The sequence below is a fragment of the Tenrec ecaudatus genome, chromosome X, assembly GCF_050624435.1.
Source record: "Tenrec ecaudatus isolate mTenEca1 chromosome X, mTenEca1.hap1, whole genome shotgun sequence".
NCBI classification, from domain to species: Eukaryota; Metazoa; Chordata; class Mammalia; order Afrosoricida; family Tenrecidae; genus Tenrec; species Tenrec ecaudatus.
The window spans coordinates 79,616,118-79,635,810 of NC_134548.1; the positions used below are offsets into that span (position 1 = coordinate 79,616,118).

General features: G+C 39.7%; 1 protein-coding gene and 1 pseudogene across 11 annotated transcripts in view; both read left to right on the plus strand.

The window, feature by feature from the left end:
* The first annotated feature begins 2,116 nt into the window (after nt 1-2,116).
* TAF1 (TATA-box binding protein associated factor 1) overlaps nt 2,117-19,693 on the plus strand; it is a 124,418-nt gene continuing 106,841 nt past the window's right edge. For 8 of the 11 annotated variants that reach the window (XM_075539439.1, XM_075539430.1, XM_075539433.1 and 5 more), the window contains exons 1-8: nt 2,117-2,380; nt 3,356-3,470; nt 3,608-3,724; nt 14,048-14,167; nt 15,215-15,456; nt 16,132-16,350; nt 16,743-16,961; nt 17,296-17,503. In XM_075539439.1, the coding sequence (XP_075395554.1) occupies nt 2,201-2,380; nt 3,356-3,470; nt 3,608-3,724; nt 14,048-14,167; nt 15,215-15,456; nt 16,132-16,350; nt 16,743-16,961; nt 17,296-17,503 (1,420 nt within the window). In that variant the 5' untranslated portion in view covers nt 2,117-2,200. The remainder of the gene's footprint in view (nt 2,381-3,355; nt 3,471-3,607; nt 3,725-14,047; nt 14,168-15,214; nt 15,457-16,131; nt 16,351-16,742; nt 16,962-17,295; nt 17,504-19,693) is intronic. The other 3 variants (XM_075539432.1, XM_075539436.1, XM_075539440.1) reach the window with 1 other exon arrangement.
* On the plus strand, nt 7,990-8,899 carry LOC142434301 (tRNA wybutosine-synthesizing protein 5-like; annotated as a pseudogene).

Consider the following 19,693-nt stretch of genomic DNA (forward strand, 5'->3'; position numbering starts at 1 on the left):
TCAGTTAACCTCAAGATAGGTCAGTTTAGATTAAGGGTCCTCAAACTGTGGCCTGCGGAGGACAGTGATCTGGCCTTTCAGGTGTTTTTGCCCCATTTATTTTTTTACTTCAAATTAAGATATGTGCAGTGTGCACAGGAATTTGTTCATAGTTTTTTTAAACTATAGTCCGGCCCTCCAACGGGTCTGAGGGACAGTGAACTGGCCCACTTAAAAAATTTTGAGGACCTCTGGTTTAGATAGTTGTAGTGACTATTTTTGGGGGGTGGGGGTGACTCCCAAGGTATAATCTTGGACAGATCAGGATCACAGGGGCTCATTAGGAAGTTTTCAAAAAATTAAAATTGAAAACTGCCTCAGTAAGATAAAGTCCAGGAAAGTTGCACTGAGGAATGCACCTGCTTTCATGGTAGCAAGGGCATCCATTGTGAAACTTAATCCCATCAGAATAATGGTGATGCAAAAGAAAAAAAACATGCATCAAAAAAAATTTTTGAGAAAGAGAACAAAAGGCAACAATTATTCTTTACCAAATAATTTCAGCTACAAAATGTAAAAGGAATTTAATAATTAGAAAAATGATCCTTTTGCACTTTCCTAATATAATTGATTCAGGTAACTATCAGGAATGGATGTTAAACATGTGCAAAGATCTTGCTTTCCGGTAGAGTGTCTTGGAAAGTAGATTACCTCCACAGTGCTCTAGCCATCCCAGGGCCTGGGTGTGTTCTTGATGGGGACAATACAGGGGATCACAGTCATGAGTCCTGCCCCATCAGTCTGGTCCAGACAGCCTGTTGGATGGCCCTGGACTGACCTTGTAATCCCTTCTATCTAATAAGGTATGGGTCCCAATCATGGCTCCGTTCCTGTTGCTATAGTTCCACCTATAACTCTGAAGTATTGATCTGCCACCGATCACGATTTTGTGACAGTTTTCTTTGTTCAGTGCCTTCTTTAACTAGTATCCTGTGGATCCTTGGATGCTATTTTGACTTCATGCCGTGTCTGTCTTTGTTCCTCACAAGAAAGACTTAATAAATTTTGTCCTTAAATTATATTTTTGGGGTCTCTTTTTCACCTAAAGCAATTCCTAAAAAAGTTACATCATGAGAAAAAAACGACGTAATGAAGAGGTCTCTAGGAAATATATATTTAAAAATTAACATAATGAAAAACAAAAAAGACATTGGATTCTAGATAAAGAAAAATCAACCAAATGTGATGCACCAACCTTGGCTGATACTTGAGCTGAAAAGTGTAAGATGCCCCAATTTAGAACAATTGGGGCAATTGAGTACTACAAAAAAACAATCTTCCATCAAGTTGATTCCGATTCACAGCGACCCAATAGCATAGAGCAGAACTCCCCGAGGGTGTCCGAGACTGTAAGGGGTAGAAAGCAACAACTTTTTCCTGCATAGAAGCTGGTGGTTTCATACTTACTACTGACCTTGCGGTTAGCTGTCCAACACGTTACTATGGCTCTTCAATCTTAAAAGCTGCGGTGATGTAATTGTGCTTAAACAGCAAGATGTTTATTTTCAGGTGTGAGGAATTATTTTTGTAACTTACTTCCACGTGGTTTAGGGAAAACCCAACCCAACCCAATCCACGTGGCAAAATGTTAAATGTTGGTCTAGGTTCATGTTAGACCTTCCACTTTCAATTTCTCCTAAATAAAACGTTGAGAAAATAAAGCCAAAAAAACCCACCCAGTCATTCCTATTGGGAAATGTTAATTTGATACAACTACCTTACAATGGGGTTTTTTGGACCTTCTGGATAAAGTTGCAGGAGAAAAAGAGCTAAAATGGAAGTCCTGAACCTTACTTCCAAATATTGTGGCACAGCAACTTGAAACCGCCAGGACACAGGCTCTGGGACTCCAGCAACTCCTTCTGATTGGAGGAAGAACAGCTGTTTTGATTGGAAGCAATGCAAACGCCGTGTGCGCAGAAGTGGAAGGGGCGGGACTGAACTTTTTTATTGACCAATCCCTTTCCACTTACTCAGCCTTCCGGTCACGTCGGTTCAAATGAAAAGTCTTTAGTAAAGTAGGAACACCTAGTCCCCTTTCTCGCAGGACTGCCGGCTTTCCGTTTCCGTTTTCTTTATTCCGCTTCCGGTAGTGGTTGGTGGGGGGGTCAAGGAGCTCTGGAAGTCATTTCTTGCTGATTGATTTAGAAATTTCCGGTCTATGAGACCAGACTGGAATTTGCTGCGGCACTGCGTCGCTACCAGCGCTGCAGCCGCCGTCATGTCAGACTCGGACAGCGATGAAGATTCGGCTGCAGGCGGTCCATTTTCTTTAGCGGGGTTCCTTTTCGGCAACATCAATGGAGCCGGGCAGCTGGAGGGGGAAAGCGTCCTGGATGATGTGAGGGGGTGGGCGTGGGGAGAGGGATGGGGGTGGTGCGGCCGAGGCGTGTAGTGTGGGTTTGGGATAGTGAACGTTGAGCACTTGGGGCTTTCTTGGAAAGGGCGCAGTGAACGTAAGTGAAGAGGAACCGCGTGCCACCCTGCTATTTACTTGGGGAGCGGGGTAGGATGGGAGAGTTCCCTTGTGGGCGTGGGCTTGGCGAGGAGAGGAGCCTGATTGGCAGACACAGACCTCCTTGTAGGTAGGCGAACTGAAGTGGGCTACTTTGGAGAGAACACTACCTGCCCAGACGCTAGCAAAAGCAATCCTTTAACCGAATGTAGTCGTGGATTGCTTTCCAATCGTGTCTGGATATCTTGGAGAGTCTGGAAACTTTGCAATTTTAACATCGCTGTTTGGAGGTAGCTCAAGAAAATTGGACAGGACCTGGCACAAGTGATGCCAGCACCCACTGTTAAAGCAGTGGCTATTGGAACCATCTTTTCCAGTCCTCGTAGGATTTTAATGTAATGTTGCCCCTTGGCATTCCTGAAATTGGTTCCTGTGTCCAACTGAAATACCTCCTTTTATTCAGGTTCATTTTTTCAAGGAATAAATCTGTACATGCCCCGTAATCAAAGAGAGCAGAAACATCACCTGGCCAAGTGACCTCACTAGACTTAACCTTTAGCCTCAGAGGTACTACTTGCGCGTTCTTTTGGCCTTGGTTTTGAGAAACTTGGTTTTATCTTTAAAGTGTGGTGACTGAAATTGGATGAGGTACTTTAGTAAAGATCTGGTGAATGTGGAGTTTGGTAGAAGATTTACATGAGAGTTCTTGAACGTACTCCCCCCCCTATTGTTTTAACCTACTGTAGAGTCAGTTTTCATACGAATTTTTGGCTTTGTCATGGACCAGGGAAATGAGTCTTGCGGTGTGGGAAGCTCAGGTGTAGTTGTTGTCCTCCACTCTGGTGCTGTCCCTTTTTCCAGGAGTGTAAGAAGCACTTGGCAGGCTTGGGGGCTTTGGGTCTGGGCAGCCTGATCACTGAACTCACGGCAAATGAAGAATTGACTGGGATTGACGGTGTCCTGGTAAATGATGAAGGTGAAGTGTGGGTCATGGGAAGTAAGGAGGGGAGGAGGCTAGCCACTTGCTATATGTGTATTTTAAAGTGGGATTTATCTGAGGGCATGAGAGTTGCGTTCTATATGTTGACGATCTCCCCTTTTTAAATTTAACAGGATGGATTAAAAGTACGGAAGATGCTGTGGACTATTCAGATATCAATGAGGTAGCAGAAGATGAAAGCCGAAGGTATCAGCAGACATTGGGGAGCTTGCAGCCCCCTTGCCACTCAGGTGATTCTTCAGTATAATCAAGGGAGCAGTCAAGGCATTTCCTTGCTTCTTTATTCATTGCTCCTGTTTTCTGTGTGTTTGCTTTATCTCTGTCCCTTAGTTCCAAGTGGTTCCTGTCTTTTGTGTTCTGAGACAGTCTCACTATACTCAAGCTTTTTTTTTTTCATACCATTAAGACTTAATTCTTAGAGAATGCAAAAAAAAGGATGATACTACTTTCTTCCTTGTCACCTGGTATTTGAGTGTAGGGTTTGTGGCAGGAGTTCTGGTGGCATAATGGGTTATATGTTGGGCTGCTAAACCAACCGCAGGGTCAGCAGTTCAAAAGCACCAGTGTTCCCTGCTGAAAAAAGATGAAACGTTTTACTGTGGTAAGGAGTTACAGTCTTGGAAACCCACTGAGGCAGCTCTACTCAGCCCTATTAGGGTCGTTATGAGGCAGAATCAACTTGATGCGTGTAAGTTTGTTTTGGTTTCTGAGGGTTCATGCATGGCATTGTTCTAGATGCAGTCTTTGTCCTCAAAGGATTTATAGTCCAAGAAGAATTAAATATCAAATATAAATGAATCCATGTATTTATTGGCCCAGATTTTGATATTCAGCTACCTAGGTGCTGATAACAGAAAACAAAAACATTGTCCTTGAGTCACTTGTGATTCACAGTGATAAACACACTTAATGCTTTCTTTCAACTTAAATAGTTCTCCCTTGTATAAGATGGGAGATGCCTTGTGGAATCAAGAATGTCAGACCTGGAAAGGATGTATCTTAGCAGTTCTTAACCTCTTCATACATAAGGAATTCCCCAAAGTAAACAGTTAATAATCTGATCTGGAGCTCAGAGTTTAGTTGTCTTGGAATCGAGAGCTACTAGTCATAATTTATTATACCTTACACTCCCTCTGGCGACGTGAAATTGTGTTATGAGTTGTATATTCATTGTCTACCTTTTCTTTGAGTTTGATTTTTGAGTGCTGAGAAATATAGATAAAACCATGATAAATACTTGAACTTAGTCACTTGAAGACCAGGTAATGGATTTGACTGCTTTTAACTGTGTCTCATTTCACAAGACGTATCCCAAGAAAAATAGAGGATTGCTTATTTTAGGGGGAAAATGGAATATGCAAATACAAAAATAATTGTTCATAATAAGAAGACATAAATCAATTTACAAACTCATACTTCTGTGTAGAATATATTTAGTATTGAGTAGCCAGAATAAGTCAAATAGAGCTAATTTTAAAAAATTATTAACCATTTTATTGAGGGACTCTTACAAATCTTATAACAATCTATCATTCGATTGTATTAAGCACACTGGTACATATGTTGCCATCAACATTTCCAAAACATTTTTTTTCTACTTGAGCTGTTGGTATTGACTCCTCTTCTCCACTCCACCCCTGTGAATCCTTGATCAATTATATAATATTGTTAATTTGTATCTTAACTTTGTCTCCCTTCACCACATTTGTTATTTGTCCCCCTCAGACAGGGGCTATATATCCAACCTTGTGATTAGTTACCCCCCCTCTCACCACTCCCCTACCCTCATGATATCGATACTCCCACTACTGTTCTTGAGGGGTTTATCTGTCCTGAACTCCAGGTGTCTAGATCTCTTATCTATACCAATGTATATACTCTGGTCTAGTCAGATTTGTAAGGTAGAACTGGGTAATGGGGGTGAGGAAGCATTCAGGAACTAGGGGAATAATGTCTGTAGAAGAATGATTTTGTGTTTGTCGGTGTTATACTGCACCCTCATTTTATCGTCCCTTGTATCCCTTCTGTGGGGGTATGTCCAATTTTCTATAGATGGGCTTTTGGTCTCCATTCCAACCCCCCTTATTTGCATCGACAGAGCTACGTAATGTTTTTGAGTGTTAATACTTTATTTGACTAAGGCTAATGAAGTGATTTTTTTACTTGTGTTTTTTCTGAACAGTTTTATTGGCATATAATTTGTGTATCATAATTCAATGGTTTGATTGTTTAATCATATCCAGGAGAATTGTACAATCACAATCGCACCAACTATTTATTTATTTTGTTCGCTACATCAATTTTAGAGAGCACACCCTCCCCTCCATGGTGAAATCACCTTTAAAATGAGTTATGTAGTCAGAATCTGTTCTAATGCTCCCTCCCGGCTTCATTTTTTACTCCAGAAATCCCTACCATCCACTCGCATCCCTATATCCCCTTGTAGCAGTAAAATCATTATGGATCCACTCCTCCTGTGCTTCACAATTGGGAGACCCAACAAAACAATAAACACACTAAGATGATATGGATAAAAACATAATAGTATAAAAAACAAAAATACAAATAATGATGCAAGGAAAAGACCCCATCAACATTCAAAAAGCTGGAGAAGAAATTTCTGTAATGGAACTAGTAAGAGATAATTGCACCCAGAACAAATTCAGGTCGAGTCTACAGGGTGGTCAGCTGGCCAAGTACCTAGTTCGATCCAGCATAATCAAGATTACAATGCCCTCTGCCTGATAGGCTGATGGAGATTCTTGCCTGTGGCTAGAGTGGATCTGCCAGTGGCTCTATATGACTAGCTACTCTTCAGATGGGTTTGGGTCTCCTACCATTCCCCCATGGTCCTCCACAAAGTAGGTGTTCATAATTTTAGCTCTGATGCTTTTCTCCTCACCATATTTGAATTTTGTCGTTGCCATCTTTGGATCGCACAAGCTGGTGTGCTACCTCTGTGTGGATTTGCTTGACTCCTTGCTTACATGGCTGCTTATTTGAATACAGCTTTTAAGACCCAGACACTATTCTGATTGAGAGCTGGGCACTATCTGCTTTCTTCACCACACTTTGCTATAGCGTCCTTATCTTCAGTGATGATTTCATGCAGGTGAGTATTTAGTAGGGCCATGATGTAATAATTGATTGTTCTTAAGTTGGAGCTAGGATTTAGTGTGAGCCCCAAACCCATCCCTGGATGTATGCCTTTTTTTTGCTGCAACTTGGGAGCTAATACATATATCATTCCATAGTTTTGTCATTTCAAACATAATTGTACACTTGTTTCCATATTCAGTCTCCATAAGGAAGCAATTCTAATTCTCAGTAGGAGGTATAATTTTCAGGAATGGGTTAGGGGCCTTCTAGTTGGACTTTAATGAGCTGACTTTGTGGAAAAGGAATGCTACATTTGATAGTTTCTATTATGGAATGCTAAGTTGAAGATTCTGTTGTCCTCTAGGGGTACCTTAACTATGTCCTTAGCTTCCCCCTTGATTTATAAGGGTGGTTCTTTAGAAGTGGGTAGATGTCATTAGGGAATGCATCATGGAGATAAAATAGGAATACATTTTTCAGAGAGGTAAGTAACAAAGTAAGCAGCAGGGCATTTTGATTTGGAACCTGTATTTCTAAAGGTTTAGAAATAAAAAATATGTGATAGGGTTGGCTAACAGGTTTGTTCGAAAAGAGTAACAAGCAAGTGTTTGCTTGAAAGTACTGGAAAGAATATTTAACAATTACTGATGATACTTAAGATACTGGGAACAGTTTGACAGCACCTTGGGAGTTGGATGCTAGGTAGAATTATAAATCAGTGTGGATTGTTAAATAAGAGGCAGAGTGATAAAATGAAAAGAAAATGTTCTTTTAAGACTGTCTTAAGTTCAGAATGTCCCAGATTCAAAACCTAACTGTAGTTAAATCTGAAGCTTGAATTTTTCATTTGTAATTATTCCTTAGGGTTTTTGTTTATTATGAAAGTGGTAACACTTGTTTCATTAATTAAGTTTTTGTGATAACTTGAGTTTTGTTATGTGATGTGAAATCAACTCTACAGTGCCAGGGTTGTGTAGATACTAGTTTCCTTTTGAAAAGGATGATAACATGTGTACAAGTATACTTGACACAATGTATGTATGGATTGTTATAAGAGCCGCCAATAAAATATTTTTTAAAAAGGGAAAGTGGTACTTGTTTTGGGGTTTTGAGTAGAAAGGGGAGAAGTATCAGACTAACTTGGAGACTTTGCTAACATACTTGTAAGGCTAGAGGTCTGGATTTAGGTGACAGATGTGGAAAATGGTAGGACAAGAGGAACTTGGGATTTACTGAGAAAAATCAGTGGGACTTGGAAAAGGAGATACATTGAAAAGAGTACAAACTGTCATTAACCTAGGTTTGAATTCAAATTTTGTAATTAAAAGGTATATTACCCTGAATAAGTGACTTAAGTTCTGTTTCTCAGAATAGTTCATGTTATTGGGAAGATAAAATAACTACAAATACTTGGCACATAGTGAAAGCATAATAAATAGAAGTTGAGATGCCCGGGCCGTGCTTGGCGGTGCCCAGGCTCGCGGGCATTTCGCGAGAACAGTTCACGCAGCACCTCTACCTGCAGAGAAAACCACTTGTGTTGGAAGGAGTTGATTTGGGGCCATGTACAAGCAAATGGACCATGGACTACCTAAGCCTGGTTGGAGGGACGAAAGAGGTCAAGATTCATGTTGCTGCTGTTCCACAGATGGACTTCATTAGATGAGAAGTACTACTTATAGTCAATTGGGGAAGATCCTAGAAAGGATATTGCAGATATCAGAAAGCAGTTTCCTTTATTAGAAGGAGATATTAAATTCTCAGACTTCTTCAGAAAGGAACAGTTCTTTTCAAGTGTTTTTCATATTAGCTCACCAGGATTGCAACTCTGGACTCATTATGATATTATGGATAACTTCTTAATACAAGTGACAGGAAAAAAGCGTGTTGTACTATTCAGTCCTCGAGATGCCCAGTATTTATATTTATCAGGTACTAAATCAGAAGTACTGAATATAGATAAGCCAGACTTGGCAAAATATCCACTGTTTTCCAAGGCGAGAATATACGAGTGTTCCCTTGAAGCTGGAGATGTGTTATTCATTCCTGCCTTATGGTTCCATAACATAATTTCTGAAGAGTTTGGAGTGGGCGTGAACGTTTTTTGGAGGCACCTCCCTTCTGAGTGCTATGATAAGACGGACACCTACGGAAACAAAGACCTGGTAGCGGCAGCCAGAGCGGCCCAAATTTTGGACAGAGCTCTAAAGACACTGGATGAATTACCAGAGTAATACAGAGACTTCTATGCACGGCAAATGGTTTTACACATTCAAGACAAGGCCTATAGCAAGAACTTCGAGTAAATAGGGCCGTACTGATGGATGTAAACTTTTTAATAAAATTCAAATATTAAAAAAAAGAAGTTGCTATAATTACTGCTATTGATAATAATCTCTGAGTAGCATTGTGGGCTAGGCATTGGGGAGCTAACAAGTTTTGAGGTTTAAACCCACCAGCTGCTCCATAGGATAAAGATGAGGCTATCTGCTCTGCAAAGATTTATAGCTTTAGAAACCCTAAATAAAGGTCACTCAAGAGTTGGAATTGACTTGATGGCAATGGAAGTCGCTGGGTGATACAAAATGGTTAAGTGCTAGACAAATAATACCTTAAAGATTGGGTGAGAAAACATGCAGAGGCATCTTGGAAGCCTGACCTGGTGATCTAAAAGGTCATTCATGGCCCTATGTAGCAGTTTTTCTGCATATATTAGTTGAAATTGACAACAACTAATAGCAATTATCTGGAAAAGATATGTTGGGAGTTACGAGATTAATGGAGAGAGATTAAAGTCACAAGAAGGAAAAGTGAGGATAGCAGTAGTATTGATAGTAACAAGGAAACTAAAATGAAATAATTTCAGTGTGTTACAAGATAAAATCAAGTCTTACTGTCAAGTAGTTTCCAACTTATGGTGACCTCATATGTTAAAGTAGAACTGCACAATAGGATTTTTTTTCTGTAATTGTTAAAGAAGCGTATTAGGCCTTATGTGGTGCTGCTGTGTGGGTTTAAATTGCCAACCTTTAGGTTAGTTGTGCTAAAAAACCAAACCCATTGCCATTGAGTCAGTTGCAGTTCATGATAACCTATAGAACAGCACAGAACTGTTCGATAGAGTTTCCAAGGCTGTAATTTTATTTTTTGTTGTCTTCAACTTTTATTTTTGTTTATTTTTAAGGATCATTTTATTGGGGACTCTTAACAAGCCATACATTAGTTGTTTCAAGCATACTTGTACATATGTTGCCATCATTATTTCCTAAACATTTACACATTCTCTTTGAGCCAATGGTATCAGCTCCTCTTTTTACCCTCCCCTCCCCTCCCACCTTCGTGATCCCTTGATAAATTATAAATCATTACTATTTTCATATTACACCAACCGCTGTCTTCTTTCCCCTGCTGTTTCTTCCTCCTCTCCCCACTTTACCCTTACCCTCCTGGTATTTACTCCCATTTCTTTTCCTGAGGGTTTTTTCTGACCTGGATTCCATGTGCTCTGAGCTGTATCTCTACCTGTGTACATGCTCCGGTATAGCCAACAGTTAAAGGCAGGATTGGGGTCATGATAGTGGGGGGTGAGGAAGCCTCAAGGAACTAGAGGAATATTGCGCTTCATCAGTGCTATAGTTCACCCTGGTTGACTCATCCCTTCTTTGTGACCCTTTTGTAGGGGGATGTTGCACTGTCTACAGATGGGTTTGGGGTCTGCGCCAACCCCCCCTCATTCTCAATAATATGGTTTTTGTTTGGGGTTTTCTGTTGACTATTACCTGATCCTACTAACACCTCATGATTGCACAGGCTGGTGTGCGCCCCTGTGAGCTTGTTGCTTCTCTGCTACATGGCCACTTGTGTAACTTAAAACCTTTAAGACCTCAGATGCTATATTTTGTTTCAGTAATTTTATTAGGGGCTCATACAACTCTTATCACAATTCATGCATACATCCATTGTGTCAAGCACATTTGTACATTCATTGCCCTCATCATTGTCAAAACATTTGTTCTCAGCCTAAATTCCTGACATCAGCTTCTCATATTTTCCCCTCCCTCCCCACTCCCCCCTCCATCATGAACCCTTGACAATTTATAAATTATTATTTTTTCATATCTTGCACTGTCCGATGTGCCCTTTTCTGTTGTCTGTCCCCCAAGGAGAAGGTTATATATAGATCCTTGTGATCGGTTCCCCCTTTCCAACCCACCCACCCTCCACCCTCCAGTATTACCACTCACACCACTGATCCTGAAGTGATGACCCGCCCTGAATTCCCTGTGTTTCCAGTTCCTATCTGTACCAGCGTACATCCTCTGGTCTAGCCAGACTTGTAAGGTAGAATTGGGCTCATGATAGTTGGGGGAAGGAAGTCTTTAAGAATCAGAGGAAAGTTGTATGTTTCATCGTTGCTACATTGCACCCTGACTGGCTCGTCTCCTGGAGACCCTTCTGTAAGGGGATGTCCAGTGGCCTACAAATGGGCTTTGGGTCTCCACTCCGCACTCCCCCCCTCATTCACTATGATAAGATTTTTTGTTCTGATGATGCCTGATAACTGATATTTTGATAGCCAGGCACTATCAACTTTCTTCACCACTTTTGCTTATGCATCCATTTGTCTTCAGTGATCATATTAGGGAGGTGGGCACACGGTGATGATTTTTTGTTCTTTGTTGTCTGATAACTGATTCCTTTGGCACCTTGTGATCACGCAGGCTGGTGTGCTTTCATGTGGGCTTTATTGCTTCTGAGCTAAATGGCCACTTGTTTACCTTCAAGCTTTTAAGACACCAGACGCTATATCTTTGGATAGCCGGGCACCATCAGCTTTCTTCACCACATTTACTTATTCACCTGCTTTGTCTTTAGTGATTGTGTCAGGAAGGTGAGCATCGTAGAATGCCAGTTTAATAGAACAAAGTATTCTTGCCTTGAGGGAGTACTTGAGTGGAGGCCCAATGTCCATCTGCTACCTTCACAATAAACCTATAAATATATGCATATAGATCTATTTCACCATCCTCATATATAAATATATTTACATATGTACATGCCTTTATTTAAACCTCTATAAATGCCCTTTGCCTCCTAGCTCTTTTCTCTACTTCCTTTGACTTTCCTCTTGTCCCACTATCATGCTCAGTCTTCATTTGGGTTTCAGTAATTCCTCTTGGTTACATTACCCTTGATCATATCCTACCAGGCCTCCTACACCTTCCTCACCACCGATTTGGATCACTTGTTCCCTTGTCCCTGGGTTTGTTAACACTACTTTTCCCCTTCTCCTATGTCCCTCAGAACTGTTGTCCCATTGTTTTCTCCTCCAGATTGTTCATCCAGCCTATCTTATTTAGACTGACCTCAGATGCTAAATTTTTTTATGGGCTCCATCCCCTTTCTTCACCAAATTTGCTTATGCACTCATTTTGTGTTCAACAATCCTGCAGGGAGGGTCAGCATCACAGAATGCCAGGTGGTTAGAACGAAGTGCTCTTACATTGAGGGAAGCCTTGAGCAGTGGCCCAAAGTCCTTCCGTCCATTCCTCAATGTATTGATACATAATATATGTACCTATTCCAATACCTATTCCAATATTTATGAATTAATATATTTATGTAAGTGCCACACCTTTTTTTGTACCTCTATCCATAGCTTTGCTTCCTAGATATTTCCTCTTTCCTTTTACCTTTCACACCATCATGGTCACCCTTCTTCCTCTTGGTAATTCCTCTCAGCTAGATTGCTGTTCCTCCAACACCCCCAGGATCTCTACATTCTCCTCGTTGTGTATTTTAATTCCCTAGTTGTTTCTCTGTCTATGGCATTGTTTGCTCACTGCTCACTTCCCCCACCACCTCCACCCTCGAAGCCCCTCCAGAACCTTCAGTCCCTTTGCTTTCTCCTTGGGCTTTCTTCCCATGCCTGTCTTACATAGATAGGCAAACCCAGAATAACATAGACAATACAAAAAGAAAACCAAAAAAATTGAATAAAAGGAAAAAATAATAATAGTAGCTAGCAAAAAAAAACCCTAAAAAAGCAGATAATTCCAGGCCTGTCTGCTGGGGGGTGGGAGGGTTTCAGGGAACCACCCCCCTAGCCTGAAGTCTGTTTAGGGGGACTTCTCAGGGGCTTTGTGGCTTGGCTTTGCTCCTGTTGCTGATCTGTTATATTCCCTTCTTGGTTCCCCCACTGTGGGGTTTTCAGACATAATCACTCCCCACCATGTGTCCCCAATATTATCCTCTATTGTGGTATGCTCCATCGATGGGTCATCATGTCTCTAGGTGTTATCGGCCATACAGTCCTCTCTGTACCTTAGCAGCTCCTTGCAGGGATGTTGTCCTTCAGGCTTGGTGTGCCAATATCAGTCTAGACCCTCACTCTCTTTTTCCTTCTTGGTTTGCTTCCATGTGGGTGTGGCAGGCCAGCCCCTCTCCCCAACCTGTAACTTTAGTGTTGTCTGTTGTGGCATATACTTATAGGGAGGAAGTCAGTTTGACTGATTGGGGCTAGCCCTGTAGCCCACTGTCTTCATCTATTGCACCATGTGGTTACGTTGGCTTCAAGGTTTGTGTGCTGTGTTGGGGTCTGCATGCAGACACTCCCAATTCTGTGGAGATAAAACCAATACTACCCCTGGGTGGGTTAGTTCCCTGCTCCCCCAGTGTCCAAGGCTGTAATTTTTATGAACAAATTGCTACAGCTTTTGTGGAGTGGCTGTTGGGCTTTAGCCACTAACCTTTTGGTTATCATTTGCGTGTTTAACTATTGTGCTAACAAGTTAGTAAAATAAAACCAAAACTCCATGCCATCAAGTCGATTCTGACACAGCTCCTTATAGGCTGTAGTGGTTATGGTAGTAGATAGCCTAATCTTTCTCCCAACCAGTTAGCAAATGAGTGCAGATTATTTGTGCCATCCAGGCAACTTATGATATAAGATAGAGTTGTTGAATATCCTAGTGTAACATATTTAGATGATGCAATGGAATTGCAGAGGTTAAGAAGTCATGACAGTTTGGGTTTAATCTGGATGTGTAGGTGGTTAGTGTGTAGGGAGATTAGAAACAGTGTTCAGGATCAGAGGTTGAATGATGTCCATGATTCAAAAGAATTAAACTGTAGAAGGTTGGGAAAGAAAGTCCAATTTTATAGGACACGAATGAAGAATGATAATTTCAATTTATGAGTTTGAGTCAGGTGAAACAGGATTTGAACAGAGGAAGTGCCAAATGTTTCCTTTAGGTCTTGTGAGCACCCTACATTTCTGTATACTTAGTGTTAAGACATTTGTCTATATCATGAAGTTTTATTTGTCTATATCATTAAGTCTTTCCTTTGTGTGAGCTGCATCTTCTGTGTGTTCTTAAACCCCCCTTGTGGTCCTTTGAAGTTCTTGAATAATAGGGAATGATAACTTGAAATTGGTATTTTTGCTTTATTAGAGTACGATGATGATGACTATGATGCTGATTGTGAAGACATCGATTGCAAGTTGATGCCTCCACCCCCACCACCACCAATATCAATAAAGAAGGATAAGGACCAGGATGCTATTGCCGATGGTGAGTGGAGCCTGTCTGGTTTTGTCTTAAGTATCTATTCATTCATAAAGATTTTGGAACACACATAGGGCTATTAAATTAAAAATTGCTAAGAAAGGATGAAACTGAGGAATGATTCATTCAAATCTTCACTTTTGGGCATTGAAATAAAATTATACTTTTAAAGTAGTAAGCAATAGTATCTTCACATACATTCAAGAAAAAGTGGTTCTCAAGCCTAGCTACCCTTCAAAATCCCCTTCAAGTCTTTAAAAGATTTCCAACTGCTATTCCTGGAGAGTCTGAATTTAGAAGATGCATTAGAGTAGAGCCCAGAAATTTTAAAGTATTGCCCACAAGTGATTTGCAATGCAAATGATCTATATACTGGTATTTGGAAACTACCTGTTCACATGGCTGTACTTAAAAAAATAGTTAAATGAGGAAGGCAGCCTAGAATGTGCCTGGAACTAACTTTCAGCTAGATGTTCAGAGGTTGCAAATGTTGATGAGAGTTTTTAGCCATTATTTTATCTGTCTTTGTGCCTGTCAGAGTAACATAAGGTAGAACATTGGGGAAGAGCAACAGTTTTTGTCTTTATAATTTTTCCTATTACAATTTTAAACCATTTCCTTTTTAGTTTGCTGGCTAAATAACATGTTGTCTTTGTGTTTTAAGTCTTAACTTTAGGCTAAACAAATTTCATTGTTCTTTTCTGGGCTAAAAAAAATCTGGTATGTAGATCCCTAAACTGGAAGTGATAAGACCTGACTGTACATAAATTAATACACAAGTTTCCTATCGGTCACATTTATTTAACCTAATACACGTGTAAAAATTAATAAGTGTCATAATAGCATATGTTTTCTGTCTTCACAACCATAGTGCACTGCCTATAAGGTAAGATGAGGATGGTAGGAGATAATGAGTTGAAATGAGTAACCTGGGTGTTTGGGGCAATACTCTGCCATTGAGGCATGGGTCTAAAGCCTAGAGTGAGTATTAGCTGAATTTGAAGAAATATGCTAACAGTTACATGCCACAGGGGTTTCTCTTCCTTATTGCAGTGTCTGAAGATGGAGAAGGCATCATCTTGCCCTCCATCATTGCCCCTTCCTCTTTGGCCTCAGAGAAAATGGACTTCAGTAGTTCCTCTGATTCAGAGTCTGAGATGGGACCCCAGGAACCAACACATGCAGAATCTGAAGATGGAAAGCTGACTCTACCATTGGCTGGGATTATGCAGCATGATGCCACCAAGCTGTTGCCAAGTGTCACAGAACTTTTCCCAGAATTTCGGCCTGGCAAGGTACTTTCTATGGGAAATAGTTATGTTGCAAATTACTAATCTCTTCCAAATACTGAGTTGTCTTATGGGATGACGAATATAGACTAGTTAAAGGTCTAAGCCTATAGGGTCACCATGAGCTTGGTTTTTCTTGAAAGGCTTAAGGGTTTTCTTATTCAGTAACATATTGACTATAGGAACTTTTAATACTCTCAACAAATCTTACTGCCATAGAGTTGATGCCAACTTATAGTGACCCTGTAAGTATAGGATAGAAGTGCCCCTGTGAGTTTCCAAGACTGTAACTCTTATCGGAGTAGAAAGCCTCATCTTTTTCCTGTGGAGATGCTGGTGGTTTTGAGTTGTTGACCTTGGGGTTAGTAGCCTGACTTGGAACTCTTTATTGCCACTAGGGCTCCTTTTAATACTGTATTGTCTTTTTTTTCAAATTATATATCTTGATAAATATGATTTATGCTGCTGTCTTTAGACAGTATCTTGTTCTTTAAAAGAACTAGTCCAAACTACTACCGAGGGATGCTTTTTTATGTACTTGGTAGATGTTGAAATCTGAATTAGCGTTCTTTGTTCCTTTTCTAGAGTTTAGTAGATCTTTAGGGAAGTTTCCAGGCCCATGTATACCGCTATTCTATCTGGCACTGAGTTTTTGACAGAGTAACTTGTTCTGTATTTTAGGTGTTACGTTTTCTACGTCTTTTTGGACCAGGGAAGAATGTCCCATCTGTTTGGCGGAGTGCTCGGAGAAAGAGGAAAAAGAAGCACCGCGAGCTTGTACAGGAAGAACAAATTCAAGAGACAGAATGCTCAGTAGAACCAGAAGTCAACCATAAGTCTTTGTGGAACTATGACTATGCCCCACCACCACCTCCAGAGCAGTGTCTCTCTGATGATGAAGTAGGCAAAATAAAGACCTGAGATTAATCCCTACAAGGGGAATAAATGAATTACCCCTCACTTATGTCTAATTTAGAAATAATAACAGGCAAAATCCTGTGCTGATTATCAGTGAATTATGAGTTCAGTTCAGTGGGCTCCCCTGTGTCTATGGTCATAGAAAAGTTAATGGTGGTTGGAGGCGGGTAGAGGGTAGATGGTACGAAGATTGAGATGTTAAACTGTTTCATGATATACTTCCATTTTCTAAATTTAACTCCAGGAAAAGATTCTTGCTTTTGGATTCAGCCTTGTGACTTCTCCTAAGTCCCCCTTCTAACATTTAATTCTCTATAGTTTTAGATCATCTAGGATTGAGAAGCCTTTTCCCTTGTACTTTTCCTCTGTTACAGATCACAATGATGGCTCCAGTGGAGTCCAAGTTTTCCCAGTCAACTGGAGATACAGATAAAGTGACAGATAACAAACCAAGAGTTGCTGAGTGGCGTTATGGCCCTGCCCGACTGTGGTACGATATGCTGGGTGTTCCTGAAGATGGCAGTGGGTTTGATTATGGCTTCAAACTGAAAAAGACAGAACAGGATCCTTTGATAAAATGTAAACTGATAGAGGTAAGCAACACTGGGATGTAAGAAGGAATCAGTATGTCCATGGCCTATCAATTTTACTAACTTGGATGGGAGAAATTGGGTACTATTTCTTTGGTGGGGCATTTAGATGTCTAATAGTTTTGCTTGGTGTATAGTATATAAGCATGGCAACTAGGGTCCCGTTCCAAGGATTCTGTTTATGAAATGAATGTTGTATCATACTAGGAATGCAAGGAGGCAGATACTCCTCCATTATCAGGCACTTCTCAAGGACCATTTAAGATGTGCCTCTTACATGGGATTAAAAGTAGAAACGGACCAGTCAGTATTTACTGTTCCTTCTGTATTTCTGCAGGACTTTAGGATGCTTGATGAATGCAGTAGCACTGATCTCTTGGCTGATGAAAACTTCTTGATGGTGACACAACTGCATTGGGAGGATGATATAATATGGGATGGGGAAGATGTCAAACATAAAGGGACAAAGCCTCAGCGTGCAAGCCTGGCGGGCTGGCTTCCTTCCAGTATGACTAGAAATGCCATGGCTTACAATGTTCAACAAGGTGTGTGTGCTTTCATATGAGCTCTGTCCAGAACACTAGCTTACAATTCAGTCATCCTAAGTAGGCCCAGCTCTGTGATAATTATGGGCTGCTGATGGAGTGTAAAATATTTTGAGTCTGAGCCTTAATTATATATATTTTACTCTATTAATGAGTTAGAATGAACTCTGGGTTTTTTCTTATTAGAAAAATTTTAATAAATCATTTTATTGGGATATTAGAAGAATTTAAAGCCACTTTGAAGTTAAACATATTTAACTACTATATTTATAGTCTACTTTTGTTTCTAAAACCCCTTTGCTTTATTATAGAATTTTTTTTCTCTCCTTAAATGGGTTTAAATAAATAAATAAAGTAAGCCACGCTAAATGTAGAAAACTTTGAAAAAATACATTGGAGTGTAGTGTTCCCTCATGCCCCCAAACTATATATGTATACACGTATCACTAGTAGTCCTATACAGAGATTATCAACTGTTAATTTTGTGGCATATTTTCTTTCAGTCTTCTGTCTTTGTGTCTCTGGATAGTTTAGGTTATTTCTGTATTGATACTTTTTTGGTATACTATGCTTTTCACTTAGTTTTCTATGTCAACAAGTTCATTTAAAAAATTTAATATGTAATGACTGGAGACCCAAAGCCCATCTGTAGCCAATTGGACATCTCACAGAATGGTCACAAGGAAGAGATGAGTCAGCCAGGGTGCAGTATAGCACCGACGAAACACACAACATTCCTCTAGTTTTTAATTCTCTCCCCTAACTCCCCACTGTCATGACCCCAGTTCTACCTTACAAATCCGGCTATACCAGAGCATGTACACTGGTACAGATAAGCGCTCTTGACATGGAATCAGGACATATAAACTGCTCAGGAATAATAATGAGTGTAGTGATACCATGAGAGTAGGGAAAAGGGGGAACCAATCACAATGATTGATGTATAACCACTACCCCACCCCCGATAGGGACGGACAACAGAAATGGGGTTAAGGGAGATTGGATGGTGTAAGATATGAAAGTTATAATTTATCAAGGACTCACAAGGGTAGAGGAGGAGGGGAAAAAGAATTGGTACCAAGGGCTCAAGTAGAAAGAAAATTATCATGGAAACATGTATAAATGTGCTTGATACAATTAATATATGGATTGCTAGAAGAGCTGTAAGAGCCCCCAATAAAACGATTTATAAAAAAAATTGTGACTGGACTGGAAAACACTCCTAAGGGCCAACAAATGATCCTTGAACTAAAAAAAAAAACAGACCATTTAAACAACTCCCACCTAACAAATGTGGCCCTTAGTACAGAGAACAGTATCAAATAGCTTGTGTTAAGCAAAAGCAGGGTAATTATCTGTTCAACAAAACTACCTCAGTTCATGGAAATACTTTAGTAAGGCTTAAACTAGAAACATTTGGAAGCATCTGTATGCAGAAAGATAATGACCAAGATAGTGTCCTCATTAACAATGGAATAGTTTAAATAAGAGTTTATTATTTTTTCTCTTAAAATTGATGTGGGCCTAAATATTAATGTGAATTTAATTTATAGATAGTAACATTGAGTAAACCCTTTTAAAAGCAGTATACTTTATTTTACTCATTCATGAAAATAAATACTGAGAGAAAAATGTTACGGCAACATATACAAGTGTGCTTGATAAAATTGATGTATGGATTGCTATAAGTGCTGTAAGAGCCCACAATAAAATGATTTATCAAAAATTAGTAATTGTAAAAAATGTTTAATGGCATAGAAAATATGAAATGGTATATTTGGTAACCCCCACTTGTGCAAATTAAAAAAAATGCGAACATAGAGAACTAAAATATACTAAAAGATTCAGGGTGGTTATTTCTGGTCTGTAGGATCATAGCTTCAATTTTATTTTTTATATCTTTCTGTATTTTCCAAATTTTCTTCAGTTAACTGGATTATTTTGCAAGAAAACCAAAACCGTAATTTTCAGTAAAATAATTTTTTCTTTCCATTTTTCTAAGTACTTTGTAGCTGCATAATCTTATATTGACATATCATAATCTTTTGACATACAATTTACTACAAATTATATTTGTTCATATATTTTACCTTCATTTCTTGTTAGTAGTTTTATCATATCATTTATTACCCTAATTTATTTAATTGTCCTTTATTATTAAAAATTGAGACCATTTAGTTTTGACTATTA